The sequence below is a fragment of the Leptopilina heterotoma genome, unplaced genomic scaffold (assembly GCF_015476425.1).
Source record: "Leptopilina heterotoma isolate Lh14 unplaced genomic scaffold, ASM1547642v1 Lhet_19, whole genome shotgun sequence".
Classification (NCBI taxonomy): domain Eukaryota; kingdom Metazoa; phylum Arthropoda; class Insecta; order Hymenoptera; family Figitidae; genus Leptopilina; species Leptopilina heterotoma.
In genome coordinates this window covers 2476097-2492788 of record NW_025110908.1, presented here as the reverse complement: position 1 = coordinate 2492788, position 16692 = coordinate 2476097, and the positions used below count along the sequence as shown (strand labels likewise).

At 26.6% G+C, this 16692-nt stretch overlaps 2 protein-coding genes across 6 annotated transcripts in view; both read left to right on the top strand.

Moving 5' to 3' along the window:
* The window catches only part of LOC122500687 (neuronal calcium sensor 2), a 203481-nt gene extending 193701 nt beyond the window's left edge, over window positions 1-9780 (top strand). For 2 of the 3 annotated variants that reach the window (XM_043609740.1, XM_043609741.1), the window contains one exon: window positions 1584-9599. In XM_043609740.1, the coding sequence (XP_043465675.1) occupies window positions 1584-1760 (177 nt within the window). In that variant the 3' untranslated portion in view covers window positions 1761-9599. Of the gene's footprint in view, window positions 1-1583; window positions 9600-9644 lie in introns of those variants that run through there. The other variant, XR_006301504.1, reaches the window with a different exon arrangement.
* LOC122500689 (neurocalcin homolog) overlaps window positions 1-16692 on the top strand; it is a 233014-nt gene that overhangs the window by 194068 nt on the left and 22254 nt on the right. For all 3 annotated transcript variants that reach the window (XM_043609742.1, XM_043609743.1, XM_043609744.1), the window contains exon 2: window positions 13805-14018. In XM_043609742.1, the coding sequence (XP_043465677.1) occupies window positions 13949-14018 (70 nt within the window). In that variant the 5' untranslated portion in view covers window positions 13805-13948. The remainder of the gene's footprint in view (window positions 1-13804; window positions 14019-16692) is intronic.

The window sequence follows — 16692 nt, the reverse complement described above, 5'->3', positions numbered from 1 at the left end:
TGGAGAAGTTACAAATTATTGCAGAAATTCAATTATTTACAAAATTAATAAAATTTAATTATTTATTATTTCTTTAATTAATAAAATTCAATTATTTTCAAAAATTCTCGACAAAATTTCAATTATCATTATAAATAATAAAATTCTTTTAAGAAATTCAATTATTTTTAAAAATTTTTATAAAATTCTCAACAAGAATTCAATTATTTTCATAAAGGTTTAAAGAAATTAAATTATTTAAAATACAATTTTCAGAAAATTTATAAAAAATGTCCTGAATTTAATGATTTTCTTCCTTGGAATACAATAAGTCGAAAATGTTTGTATAAATGTTAGAAACAATTCAATTATTTTCGTAAAAAATAACATTCCTCAAAGCAATTCAATTAGTTAAGAAATTTTAATGAAATTCTTCCCAAGAATTCAATTTTTTCAAAATAAAAGTTTTTACAGGAATTCAATTATTTAAAAAAGAATTTTTTAAAATTCTTCGTCACATTTAAATTATTTTCAATTTTTTAATGAAATTTCTCGATAGTATTTAATTTTTTTTTTCAAAAAGTTTTAAATATTTCTGAGCAATTTAATTATTTAAAAAGATTTGAATAAAATTCTTCACAAAAAATTAATTATTTTCATAAATAATAATATTTTTCTCCGAAATTCAATTATTTTTATAAATAACAAAACTTATAGCACAATTTCAATTATTTTTTATACAATTTTGAATAAAATGATGAAAATTGCATTTATTCTAAATTTTTTTTTTAAATTTGGCGAAAGAATTCTATTATTTTTAAAAATTTTGATAAATCTCTTTCAAAAAAATTTAATTTTAAGGAATATGCAATTAATTAATAAATGATTTATTTTTGTATTTAAATAAATGAATGTTCGTAGAGTTATCTAATAAAAATTGATTTAAAAATAAATGTTAGTTGAAATTTTTGATAATAATGAAGAAAATGTTAAAATATGCTATTAATTAAATAATAATTGAATATTACAAGCATTATAGCGTAAATTTTTAAAAAGAATTGAATTTTCAAAAGTTTTAAATTAAAATCTTTGAAAATTTGAATTTTTCTTACTTTTAACAAACAATTCTGTGGAAGTAATTTTTTTTACACAAGTTTAATTGAATTTTTTAAAATTATTTGAAGTTTTTATTTTAAAATATATACAATTTAATTAAAGAATTTCCAAATTATTTCAATTTAAATTATTTTTCATAAAACTTTAATTGTATTCTTTGAAAAATGTAATTATTCTTAAAAGTTTTATTAAAATTCGTCGAAAGAATTCAATTTCAAGAAACATTTATTCATAATTTAATCATAATTTTTAAACATATTTCGTAATATAATTGTGTTTATAATTGACAAATAGAATTTATAAATTTTTTTTTCTTATATTTTTTTAAAAATCTTTGAAGTTTATATTAAAACAATATTGTAATTGAGAGAGAATTTTTTTAATCATAATTTTTAAAGATATTTCGTAATAACAATTGTGTTTATACAAGTATATTAAAAATAATAAAATAGAGATTTTAAGAAAGAATTTTTTTTCCTATGTTCCAGGCGATATACGACATGTTGGGCGCATGTTCAAGCAACAGGCCTGCAGACAGCGCGGAGGAAAGAGCGAAGAATATTTTTGCGAAAATGGACGAAAACAATGATGGCCAATTAACACAAGAAGAATTTCTCAAAGGTTGCTTGCAAGATGAGGAGTTGTCGAAAATGTTGGCTCCTTAATCTCGGCACGTTACATTCGAAGATGACGTTTCTGTATCGTCTTTCTAATCAATGCCATCACACATTCGTAGTACATTCATTCACATGAAGAAAGCACACCACGCTCTTCAAATGGTCAGACAAAAATACTTAAATTATTAATAAATTTTCATCTATCAATCAAAACACGTACACCAGATAATTATAGTGTTCAAAGAAATTTCCAATTTTTACTATCGTTCCATTTTCTTCAAATTGGAATGTTTTAATCTATCGTAATTCATTTTAATCGAATTTCGAATTGTGAAGAAAAAGAAAAGTCACAAATTTTTGGATTTCAAAATGTTTTTAAAGGTTTTGGATATTTTAAAGGTTTTAGATATTTAGATATTTAAAGATTTAACGATTTAAAAATTAAAAGATGTAAAGATAAAGAAAATGCAGATTTTAAACCATTCCGCATAAATAAATATCTGGTGTGTTGTTTTGATTTTTTAAAAGAGAAATAAAAATAAGAATATAAAGAGACCAGGTGACGTTCACTGGTAAGCCATCAAAGTCTGTGAAAAAAAAATAATAAATGTGAGCAATAGGAATTTTCGTGCTTCCATCGAAGAGGTTCGCGATTATTCGTGGCTTCGGACCAAGTCCGTAACGAATTTATGTGACGTGCTAGTTAATACGCCGCGATGCATATGCAATGCGATTGATTCAATTACTCGCATCTTGTGTCGAGTCAGAATTAACGGAAATTGCATCAAGACGCGTATGTACGTTGCTTACTGCTAGCCATATACGATAAACAATATTCTCCTACTGGCCAACGTATTGATTTTACCGCAATATGAAAGTCGGAAATTCACTCGTTCGCCAATATGTGTATCAAACGCGTACCCCTCTTATAATTATTATTATCATTATCATTATTATTATTATTATTACATAAAAAAAAGACTTTGTAACGACGCAACATCGATTTTAGCCGATAAAACACTGATTTTAATTATCATTAATTTGTCACGTAGAGCCCGAGTTGAGACAGTATTTCGTTCATTATTATTATCATATCTCTACGGACTGCTAAATAGTAAGCTCAAAAACCGAATCTTGAAAAATAATTTTAATCAAAAAAAGATCTGGAAAATATGATATCTCTTTTTAGAGATACGAGCGGAGTCGCAAATATAAAAGAAAACAACGAACATTATTTCTCCCGTGAACTAGTTTTTTTATTCTTTTTATTCAATCGTTGCACAAGTATTCTCGCACTAAACTTCATTCATTCCGAACTGAGTAGCAACTTTTCTTCTATTCACATTATTTAATATTAGGAAAATAGATTATTTTTTTTGTGAATCTTGAAAGATATCGAGAAAATATTGATTTACATTCGCGGTTGAAAAGCTCCTCGAACTGAGTATTTTTTAGTTTAGCTAGAACTGTGAGCTTGTTCAAAAAGGCAGAAAAACTGTTTCCTCTCGTGTGCTTTTGAACCATATGACATGTTGAAATCAACCTTTGAAGGAATTCGCAAAAAAAGGACAGAATTCGATTAAAGTTGTTGAATATTTTTCATTGCCAGGATGAATCTCGGGGTTTTCGTTCCATTCGCCTATCAAATATCAAAGTTTGATATCCGATAGACGCATATTTTGCCTTGAAATTCTGATTTTCATGTCGGGCGCAACGCTTTTCACGTTTCAAAACTAAATTCATGAATAGCGAGAAATCTGATCTCAAAGTTCCAATTTCTATTCTTTAACGTTCCTTAGAGAGAAAAGTTTGAGAGGACGGATTTTATCCTCTTAAACCTCACGTTCCAATCGTTTCTCAATTTCTCATCGAAACGATTTCACCAATCGTTTCCTTTTTTTCGGATAAGTTTACTGTAATCAACCATTAGTTTTTCCTGTTTTAGAATCGAAAAAAGAATTTTCTCTATTTCGAAAAAAGGAAGAAAACGCACAAATTTGCATAAGTTTCGAATGGCGAAACTTTCATAGTAATTCCGAGTCCAGAACTCGATGCACTTTGCATCTAATTATCACTGTCGCGTCTTTTAACTTAATCGTTTTAGGCTCTTAAGCAAACTTTGCAAGTTAACGTCATAAGGTCCTTAAATGATAGCAAAATCGATATAGACTAGCGTCTAAAATAGTGATAGAGTTTGACCAATTGCATGTTCTTATAATTAGGTAAGATGGATTCATCTCGGTCCGCAAATCATGCTCGATTGACCTCGTCGTCCGATCCCATTCAAACAAGGCTCTGAATCTTAAATTCGATTATCTTGATTTCCATTCAATCGGTATACAATTGCAAATCTTGTTATAGGGACATTCTAGATTGAATATTGATGACTCTTCTGTTCACATATCTATTTTAAAAATTCTTCTCGCGTTTCTCTATCTCGGCCAGAATTCAATCCATTTTTCTTTCTCACAGAACAATTTGACTTACTGATCAGAAATTTTAAACATAAATATCACGACGTGGTGTGAATTATGCAATAGAATTTAAGGAACTCGAAGTAATTATTATCTCTTTCGGATTTAGAACTGTTGCGAAATTTCGAGAATCACAAAAGGTTTTTTTTTCAACTTGCGGCGCGCATTTTATATGCAAAGTTACATTTTTCTTCGGAACCACTCAATGAATTTAAATAAAACTTTGATTTACACATTCAATCAGGATTTCTCGATATTTGAAAACTTGGATCGAAAACAGGATTTACGGCATATTCTGATTGTTTTTTCTTGGATTGACCTTTCGAAAAATGAAGATTACTTTCACGAACCCAAAGATCCAAAAAAGATGGAGAAAGGATTTTAAAGCAGTTTCTGCAAATTCCAAACGAAATGTTGCATTTTTCGAACATTTCGGAACAACAACTGTTTTAAAAATAGTCTTCCCAAGTACAAACCTCGAGACTCAACTTTTAAAACAGATTTTAATTATTTCCAAAACAAAATTCACACCATACGTCAATTCATAAACGTACCTGAAATTTTTCGGCTTCTTATTCTTTACATTGAATTTGGGATTGAAAAAAAATTCGTCAAACATTTAGACTAGGAACATATCATTGCATCCTTCCATATATATAAAAAAAAGTGATTCATCAATTTTAAGATTTAACTATAAAAACTACCTGCTTTCATTGTATCTATTCTCTAATATAAACATAGAAATTATCTCGAGTCAATTTTAAAAATAACCTAAAGAAATGAACTCTTTGACCGTTTTACTCGACATTCTCCAAAAAAAAAAAACTGTAATCTAAAGCAGGTCGCTTTTTTTAATTTGTATATATAAATAATAAAAAAAGAAAAACCGTACGGTTATACACGCACGCGAAAATGGACCAGCATTTCCAAAAAAAAGAGATGATGAACAATTTTTGAAAAAAAAATCCCGTTCATCGCGACAAGTTGTGTATGGCAAACGAAAAAAAAATGGAAAGTCGAGTAGGCGTACTTAATAGAAAGTCGAGCACTGACAATCGAAATAATACATTTTACGAATGATTATGAAAATCGTATTAAGCGTAGGCGTCGCGACGGAAGACGAAAGCAACGGGTATTAGAATCAAAAATGTGTTCTTGTCCCACCTATTAATACCAAAAAGAAAAATCCTCAAGAACCTTATTTTTGGTTCTTTACGAGAATTTTGAATTTTCTGTTCTCCATTTGATACATAAAATTGCAAAAATACAATTAATGCAACATTGCTCGAATTCGAGGCAATGAGAGGAAAAGTCAATTGAAGCCAATATACGAAAAAAAAAGATAAAAATTCATTTAGTCATCTCTTAAATTTCCGCGATTTTATATTTTTCTACTCCCCATCCTCGTGTCTTTCCTTCAATTTCCAAACGTTTTTCTTTTTCAACATTTTTATTATAATTTTTTATTACTGTGATATTTCAACTTTTTTAATATTATACCTTTAAAAAAAACACATCTTCTCAATCTTATAATTAGAATCAAGAGCCAGAAACTCTGAGAAAAGATTCTTATTTCCTACATTGCTTTAGGTTATATTTTTCTCCTCTTGAAAGTACTTTATTCATGAATTTTATTTCTGAATTCAGATTTTTATTTTTAGATTGAAATTTTAATTTCCTATTTATTACTTTCCTGCGTTTTCTACATTTTAAAATTCTTTGTTTTATTTTTCTATTCTATTTTTCTATTCTTTTCTTACTATTTCATTCCATATTTCTTGATCTCTCTTTATTTCGAACAAGTCTCTATATAAACACATATATATATATTTTTGATGATGATAGAACTTTATTGTTTGTCATATTGATTCTTCTCTTGTTTTTCAAGTTTAATTTTAAAAAATTTTTAGAACTCGGCATTTCTTCGGTTTATGAACCTTATTCAATTTCCAATAAAAACCCCTGAAAATGATAGTTTACAATAAACGTTGCCATTCAAGTTTTCGCCACCGTTAAATCAACGAATCACATCGAAGAGGAAACGGTACGAGACAATTGGCAGTAAACACCTTGTTTATGGCAAACTTTGTTGTAAATCGAATCGAATTTCCCGTCCTTCTCGAATTTCTTATTGATTGCACATAATGTAATATATACGTAATCTTTCCACTTCTTTTTCACTAAAAAAAAAAAAAAACATACGTCGTTCAAATTACATGGCATTTCTGTTCACGATAGCAATGGTCATTTTTAATAATAATTTAAAAATAATTTACAAATTTTAATAATCTAATTTTTTAATAATGTTGAAATTGGTGATTTTTTCCGAATATATTTTCTTTTAACTTTTATACCAACTGGTTTTTTTTTAATAACTTTTTCATTTTTACTGTTACATGAAAAAAAATTTTAGCTGTATTTATTTTGGGCAAATTTTCAATAAAAAGTATTTATGATTTCGGAAAATCAAAATCGAATCTTTAATAAAGCAAAAGCGAACATAAACGAAAATTAAAATTTTTTGGAAAGCAAGAGGCCTGAAGAGAAATTAATTTTGTAGAAGGAGACAGATAGTATTTTATCGTCCCCTTTTCTTTCCTTGTCTAATGACGCATGCGCACTAACGGAACGCACATTTATCGAGTGTTTACTATTTTTCTTTACTTATAAAAGATTTTTTAGACATTTAACGATTCGAAATGGTTCAAAATTGTATTTCTTGTCATCATTGGTAGAATTTTCTACCGGTAATTAATTGTTAAATTAAAAAAATTAGTTTAGTGTGTTAATTGATTTTTAATTTAATTTAATTAAATTTTTTAATTTAATTAAATTAATTTTTTTTTATTTTTTAAATTAATTAAATCATAACCTTAACCAAAAAGTTAATCGGCTTCAATTATTAAAGCCGATTAACTTTTTGGTTAAGGTTATGATTTCAGATTCCCTAAACTCTTAAAAATTTTAGGTTATGTTAATGTCACTTTTTGCTTTCTTAAAGATTCGATTTTTGATTTTTTTATAATCAGAAACACGTTTTATTGAATTTTTGTTTATTTAAATATTAAATTATGTTAAATATTTTGTCCGATGAATATTAATGATTCGAAACCAAAAGAGAGTAAATTCAGGGAGAGTTATCTACAGATTCCTGCACCGACATTTACCGACACTCTTCTAGCTTTGCACATGCGCGGAAACACAACAGACTTGCAGAATAAAATTAACTGTTGACGTAAATCAGTGTATATCACGTTTATAAATTGTTTTAAATTTTTTTTTTTTTAAATTTAGTTTTACAACAGTTCGTGTTTTCTTAATTTGGAAATTTATTAAATTACTCAGCGAATAAATGGGAATAATTTCAAACAATCATCATTGCTATCGTGAAGAATAGAAATTTCAGTATATATATATGACTTTTCTTACTCGTCGTGTATCGTTACACAAATTTAGCTCGCAATATTATTAATAATGAATAATGCATTTTACCGTATAAGTATATAATAAAATATTCAATATGTTACATAAGGTTCACTAATTGTTAGATATTAATCGCTATACTAATGTCGATATTAAAGCGAAAATGAAGGTGAATATTGCTATCGAGAAAAGTATTTTCATATTCTCAAAAATAAAATCTCTTTTTTCTATAACAAAAAAAAAAAAGAGAGAGAAGAAAAAAATAACAATTCTCGCGGATCGTTGAAGAAACGATTTGTAAGCAGCGCTTTTTTATAATTTAATAGAAAAAAAAATATAACGAAGGAGGAGAAATGTGTATTGAAAGTTGTTGCATTGAAAAAGCTTTTCTCGATACCATTTTCCCTTCGTTTCGCTCTGCTCGTCCGCGACTGACGTGGTCTTGCACAGATCCTTTGTCCGAAATAACGTTATTATTGTTGTACTTGTTAGTTAAGCGCATTTTATATATAGTTTAATTTAGAGTTTACTGATGATTGTCATTTACCACAATCTCAAATCCTATTAGTATTCGTCACAGTTATATTATACATGAGATTTATTTCCGAATGGAAAAAAAAGCCAAGTGATTGTTTTTTCGATACTTGACGTTTTTTATTTCTATTTTTAAAGTTGGGGAATTTCAATTAGTGGCAAAATTAGTTAAATTAATTAATTTTCGTCGAATTGATGTGAGAAATTTTTTTTCCGAGACAATACGATATTAACAATTGTTTTATTCTTACTATCGATTAAATGACTCTTGATGTACGCTTTCACAATTATATAAGTCTACTTTTTTTTTGCAACGCGAGAATAAAACAATCAAAAAGAGCACAAAGAGTGTTTAAAACAAAGCAGGCTTTTAAAAAAACTGTGAAATATGTTTTTTCATTTTTTTTAAATGCGAAAATAGTAATAATAACAAATTCGAAACTATTTCTATTATGAATTCGTATTTTTCAAGTATGACTAATTTTTCTCAAATGCTTTGAAAATGGTTTTTTAAATACACTTCCTTCATAAGGAAGCTAATAATTATAATTTTATCTAGCAAAAATGTCAAGTATCGAAAAAAGCACTATTTCTAATTAAATTGTAAATGTAGTACTCTAAAAAAAAATCGCATATTCAAGGCATATATCCATCGGTGTCTTTACTTATACGCCATCATCTTTGTATATAAAGGCATTAACAGTCAGATATAAAAAGAAAAGAAAAAAAAATGTAAAGGACAAATGCTCGGCAATAAAGACACATGTTTTGTATACTCAACAACAAAAGCTCTCTATTGAAACGAGCTGCGAATAAAACTGTGAGTCCTCTCATATACATATACACATAGAGAGCTGAGACGATTGACAGGTTGTGAGATCGATTCGAGTGACAACTTTTGTTCCCGCGAAGACAGTCCACAAAAGTATTTGAGCAGTCAATCGATAGTTGACTCTCGCGGATATGGAAATCTCAAAGCAAAAAAAATAGTAAAATACTCAAGCGATCATTCCTCTTTCTTGTATATATATATGTCTCTATATATACATTTAAGGGAAATTTAATCCGGTCTATATTTCATATCCGGTGTTGATATTTTTAGAATAATCTTATCTTCAGAGAGAAAGAACTTCTTATTTTTTCGTGACAGGCACCTGATTTCGAATTCAGAGGATAAAAAAAAAAGAGGCGCGAAATGTCTGTGACCTTATTCCGAGTATTCGCCCCCACGTGAAACCAAGACGTAAATATTGTTCTGTTCAAACAATCAAAATGACCCGTATTTTGTCCGTGGGTTGTAACTCCGATATACCTACAATATTATTATATAATTATTACTATACTATTATTATTATCATTATTATTATTATTATTATTACAATTATTATTATTAAAATTACTATTATTATTATTATTATTATTACTTATTATAATAAATCGCACTATGCTCTAAATATGTACTTTTGTTGTTTTTTCACAAAAAAAATTTTTTCTGTTACAGAAAACCGACGAAGAGTGTGTATGTGATTCCCCCTCCATGTTTGAACTGTGTCGAGTGAATGAACTTTGTTTGTGAAAAATGTGAATTTTGTCTGATTGGTATTGTATTTTATGTATGGTTATATTTATTTCCTTATTTTGAAATAATGGACAATTTTATCGATATTTTTTTACCCTCAAAAAGCTCATTTTATTGTGAGGGTGAAAGCGAATTGAAATGTGAAATTAACAGTAATTTGTAGGTTATAAAAAAGTAGCGGGAAAAAAATTGTCCGCACATTTGCTTCGCGCATGCGCGTCCAGTTTTTTTCCCGCTGCCAACCCAAACGCGAAAAAAAATTTTAGGTTATGTTTGCTACAGTTTTTCTTTAATTAATAAACAATTTTGATATTTTGCGAAAGCGAAAGTGATTCTTGAGGAATGTTTCAAATCTAAAGAAGATTTAAATATCATTAGTTTGCACTAAGAGTTGATTTAGTTTATGTATTTTTACCTTAAAATTAACAAGCGTAACCTACAATTTTTTTTTCGCGAAAGGTACCTTTTACAATCGAGCGTTAAATATACAAAACTAAATATATGTCGCATTTTTTTATCTTTTTTTTATTCTATCAGGGTTGCCATAGATCAAAAAATTTAGGGAAATGTCAGGAAAGGTAAAATTCGTCAGGGAAAAATTAGCGAATTTTATCAAAAGTGCTGGAAAAATACTAAATTTCCAGAATACATAAAAAATTAAAAACAAATTCTGGATACTTTTGAGCCTAGTAATCTTTGAAAAAATTATTAACAAGATTTAATTTTTCTTGAATTTTTAATTCAAAAATTTTTATCTACACGAATTTTAATGCAAAACCTTTAATTTTTTCTACTTCAGACAATAATTAAACTTTACAGAATATATGAATTTTAGTCAACTTTAAATAATTTAATTCTCGAAGAACGATCATAAAATTCCACTCATATATTATTTACAGAATAATTTTACTTAAAAATTCCTAAAATAATTAATTTTCACGACAGTTGCATTAACAATTTTGATAAATAATTGAATTTCAAAAAGTTTGAATTTGCAAGTATAGAAATTTAAATTTTAAATAATTTAAAGTAAAAATTCTAAAAAAAAGGTAGTTTTCTGAAGAATATTTGTTTAAATTTTCCTAAAATTAGTTAAATTTTTATATTTATTGAAAAATTTTCAAAAAATCGAAATTTCGTAATATTATAAGTATAGTGCAAACAATTAAACCTTAGAGTATTTTATGGTAAACTTTCTTTTTTTCTTCGAATAATTGAATTCTCAAGAAACTTTTTTAAAAATTATTAGAAATAATTGTATTTCAAAAGCTTTGAATTTAAAATTATTGAAATTTAAATATTTAATAATTTAAATTAAACGTTCTGAAAAAATTAGTTGTTTTTTGAAAAATTTATTTTTACTTATTTTTCGGATTATTTATAGTTTCGAATATATATATTTAATTGAAAAAAATTAAATTGAATTGAAAAATTTTTAAAAATCCGAAAGTTTGTATTATTTTATTGTAAACAAGTAGATTTTAGAATTATTTCAGGTGATCTTTCTTTTTTTCCTTTGAAAAATTGAATTTTCAAGGAACTTTTTCAAAAATTATTAAAATAATTAAATTTAAAAAATTTTGAATTGAAATTTCAGAAAATTTTAATTTCAAATAATTGTAATTGAAAGGTTTAAAATGGTTAATTTTTAAAAACTTTTTATTCAAATTTTTTTGAAATCAATTAAATTTCGTAAATCTGAATTGTAAATAAATGGATTTCAAATTATTTTAGAAGAATTTTCTACTTTTTTTTGAATAATTGAATTCCCAATAATTATTGAAAATAATTGATTTAGAGAGGAATTTTAATTAAAAATTTCAAAAGTAATTGATTCAGAGAAGAATGTTAGTTAAAAAATCAAAAAAAAATTATTTTGAAAAGAGTTTTAGTTACAAATTCCAAAAATAATTTATTTAGAGAAAGAATTTTAGTTCAAATTCCAAAAATAATTGAATTTTATAAAAGTTTCGTTCATAAATTTCATAAATTCTAATTTATTCTAATTTTAAAAGGTTTTAAATTGAAATTTTAGAAAACTTGAATTATATCTAAATTTAGTTGAAAATTCTAAAGAAGTTAGTTTTTTGAGAAATTTTTATTCAAATTGTTTTGAAATTTTGTACAATGGAATTCTAAACTAGTAGACTTTAGAATTTCTTTAATTTAAAAAAAATTTTTTTTTTTTTAAAATAATTGAACTCTTAAAGAACTTTTTAAAAATTATTTTAAAAAATTGATTCAGAGAAGAATTTAAGTTACAAATTTCAAAAAATAATTAAATTGAAATCTTGAGAATAATTTTGGGGAAGTAACAGTATTGTAAATTAGAATATCCTTTTATGAATTATAGAAACAATTAAAATCCTCCTTAGAACTCAGGAAAAAGTAAGGAAAAAATAAACTCTCATTTGTGTGGCAACCCAGACAAGAGTAAATTTTAGAAAACACTCAAATAGAAAAAATATTCGTTCACTTAAATGTTCAAAACTTTAAGAATCTAAACTTTAAGAATTGAAAATAAAAATTTTTTTTTTTAATTTTAAAGAAATCTTTAATGTTTCAATTTTTCAAATAGTGAAAAATACATAATAAATTATTTAAATATCTAAATTCTATAAAATTTACGAAAAAAAATTACAATCGCTTGTACATAATATTGAAGATTTAATTTAAGAATGTAAATGTTAATTAATTCAGATCTGCTAAGTTTTCAACGGCCCTGAAGACTTGTTCCCTTGAGTTTTCTATATAGATTAAATATATAACTATATCTCTATGTGTAATGTAATAGATGAAATCATTGACCTCAAGGAAATTCTCAGCGGATATCGAAATTCTAAGTGATAAATGTTAAGGATAAAGTAAAGTTGCTTTAAAAGCGAGACCTCATAGTAAACTAGGTCGTAGAAAGCACCTCCCAAAGCTCGGAATTTTTACTCGGAAAATAAACTTATTTTTTCAATTGTGTTGTTTCACTTTTTCCGATGTATATATAGGTATATTTATTTTTACTTTTTTATTAGTGAATAAACGCAAGCTTAATGGAGATTATTTTTAAAAAGCAGTCAAATGAAAACATAATTAATTTTTTTTTTGTCTACTGAGAGTAAAAAGTGTTTAACGCGCTCCGAAGAAGGGGTATTAAGTAATAAAAATTTACAGACCATGTTTATGATTATGATAGTTTTACCGTTGACCATCTTGAATAAGGATTACTTTTAAAAACGTTATTAATTTCACTAAAAACTTTATTTTTGATTTTTTGATTTTAGATTTTAGATTTTTGATTATTGATTTTTGATTTTTGATCTGATCTATTTTTGATTTAAAAATTTTCGAACTTTTGACTTGAGCTTTTTGAGTCCAAATTGTTTTACAGATCAAATGATCTGTGAAACAATTTGGACTCAAAAAGCTCTAACATAGTGAGGAGAGAATATCTCGATTATTATTATTACACGGAGAAAATTTGTTCCTTATTTTATTGAATTTTTCTGAATAATATTTCAGAAAGATTAATTTTCTATTAATTAATTTAATAATTTCAAACTTGCACTTTTATTCAAAATATGTATAGCTTTAAATTTTAACACAAAAATTTGAGAGTATTAAGGATTTGAATAAATTGTTTTATTCCATTAAATACAAATTTAAACATTTTTCTTTATAATAATAAAAGCGTAATTTAAAAATATTTTATAAATTGACCTTAAATATAGTTAGAAATGATTCATATTAATTATTGTTAAAATAGATAATTTTTTATTTTCTACAGCAGTAGTTTATTAATTTGAATCTTTCTCACAAGCGGTGAAATAAAAGTCAGATTAATATATAAGGACAGTTGAGTATTTTTCTCCGTGTAGTGAAAAATTTGAAAGAAAGCGAAAATGACGTAAAAAATAAAGAATATTGTCAAAGGTAAATAATGGAGGAGAAAATAGAAATACTAGTTTAATCATGAAAATGGGTAATGTAAAATTGAAATGGGAATGAAAATTTGACTACTTTTGAGAGGCAAAGTTGTGTATTAAAATGTAACACGGTGGTTAATCATTTGTGCATCTTCTGTTTTGCAGGTGTGCCTGGTGTAAAGTACCAGCCACGAAGTTTGTGGTGCACATAGGCACACGTAGGCTAGTAGACTAGAGTTGGCTCTTACATATTTAAAAGGGATTCGAGATCCAGCGAGGTGAACTCCTGGAGCGGCGGCGCCTTCAACGATGGGTAAACAGAACAGCAAACTCAAGCCAGAAGTGCTGGAAGATCTTAAACAAAACACCGAGTTTTCAGGTGACTCAAAATGAATATACTATTGCGAAAAGTGCTTCGGGGATTAGATGCTTTTAAGGTGTTTTTCAAGGTCCTTAACCCTTATTTTCAGTAGTCAGTTCCTACGAACATTCAGTTTTTCTTACTCGCATACATAATAGTTAATCAACAGCTCATGAAAAATTTCGGAAAATCTAGATATTGTTCAAGGGATAATATTTTTTCTTAAATTAGTTCATTTTTCTAGAACTATCATAAAATTATTATTTGTAAAATATTTAATAAATAATTTTACTTCAGTATTTCAAAATCAATTGAATTTTAGAAGAGTTGCGTTTATACAATTTTTATAAATAGATGAACTACAAAAGGTTTAATTTTGAAATTTTAGAAAATTTCAATTTTGAATAAATCTAATTAGAAATTTTAATTTTTAATAAATTTAATTAGAAATTTCAGAAAATTTCAATTTTAAATAAATCTAATTAGAAATTTCTGAGAATTTTAATTTTGAATAAATTTAATTAGAAATTTCAGATAATTTCAATTTTGAATAAATCTAATTAGAAATTTCAGAAAATTTCAATTTTGAATAAATTTAATTAGAAATTTCAAAAAATTTCAATTTTGAATAAATTTAATTAGAAATTTCAGAAAATTTTAATTTTAAATAAATCTAGTTAGAAGTTATAGAAAATTTCAATTTTGAATAAATTTTATTAGCAATTTTAAAGAACTCTTAATTTTTGAAAAATGTTAATAATTCAAATTCTTCTAAAATTAGTTAAATTTTTTTAAAAATATTTAATTAGTTATTAAAAATAAAGGATTTATAGAAGAATTTTAGTTAAAAACACTTTGAAAAAAATTGAATTTTGAAAAAGTTATAATAAATGATTGTAGAAATTCAATTATTTTCAAAAAATTAAAATAATTCTCGTGAAAATTTCAATTATTTTTATAAACAATAAAATTCTTCACCGAAATTCAATTATTTTCAAACAATTTCCTCAATTCAATGATTTTCAATATCTACCTACTATTTTTATAAAATTTTCACAGGAATTCAATTATTAACAAATTCTCTATAAATTTTTTCGCAAAATTTCAATTATTTTTAGTACAATTTTAATTGAATTCCACGAAAAATGTAATTATTCTTAAACATTTTATTAAAATTAATTATTAAAAATACTGAATTCATAAAAGAATTTTAGTTTAAAACAATAAAAAAAAATTAAATTTTGGAGAAGTTACAAATAATTGCAAAAATTCAATTATTTTCAAAAGTAATAAAACTCTTCTCCAAAATTCAAATAAGTTCAACAATTTTTTTAATTCTCGTCAAAATTTCAATTATCTTTATAAATAATAAAGTTCTTCTCCAAAATTCAATGATTTTCAAAAATTTCATAAAATTCTTGGCAAAATTTCAATTATTTTCAAAAATTTTAATAAAATTCTTGGATAATTTCAATTATTTTCAAAAATTTTAATTAAATTCTTGAAGAAATCTCTTATTATATTAAGTTGAAGAACGACCGACCGACCGACCGACCGACCGACCCTAGCCGTATATATATGTATATCTTTTAAAAATAATATTAACACAAATGTATACATATTCACAATGTCACGCATGCGCAGTAGTGTTCTGTCAATGTTACGCATGCGCAGTAGTGTTCTGTCAATGTTACGCATGCGCAGTAGTGTTCTGTCAATGTTACGCATGCGCAGTAGTGTTCTGTCAATGTTACGCATGCGCAGTAGTGTTCTATCACTGTTACGCATGCGCAGTAGTGTTCTGTCAATATTACACATGCGCAGTAGTGTTCTATCACTGTTACGCATGCGCAGTAGTGTTCTGTCAATATTACACATGCGCAGTAGTGTTCTGACAATATTACACATGCGCAGTAGTGTTCTATTAGTGCCACGCATGCGCAGTAGTGTTCTGTCAATATTACACATGCGCAGTAGTGTTCTGTCAATGTTACGCATGCGCAGTAGTGTTCTATCACTGTTACGCATGCGCAGTAGTGTTCTGTCAATATTACACATGCGCAGTAGTGTTCTATCACTGTTACGCATGCGCAGTAGTGTTCTGTCAATATTACACATGCGCAGTAGTGTTCTATTAGTGCCACGCATGCGCAGTAGTGTTCTGTCAATATTACACATGCGCAGTAGTGTTCTGTCAATATTACGCATGCGCAGTAGTGTTCTGACAATATTACGCATGCGCAGTAGTGTTCTTTAAATATCAGGCATGCGCAGTAGTGTTCTATGAATATCAGGCATGCGCAGTAGTGTTCTATCAATGTCAGGCATGCGCACTATTGTTCTATGAATGTCAGGCATGCGCAGTAGTGTTCTATCAATGTGAGGAATGCGCAGTAGTGTTCTATGAATATCAGGCATGCGCAGTAGTGTTCTATGAATATCAAGCATGCGCGCATAACACCCACACATGTATACTCACACATATACACTAATCACATGTAGGGGAGAGTAGGCTACATTGAACCAGCGTCAACAGTGAACCACTTCAATTTTCTGAGAAATGACTGAGTGAAATTTTTTCTTATTTAATATATAAGTTAGTTTTACTGAAACAAACTATGTCCAAAAATTTCGGGCACGTAGGTTTATTATTTATAAAGAAAAACCGAAAAAACTGTTTTTCACGTACAAA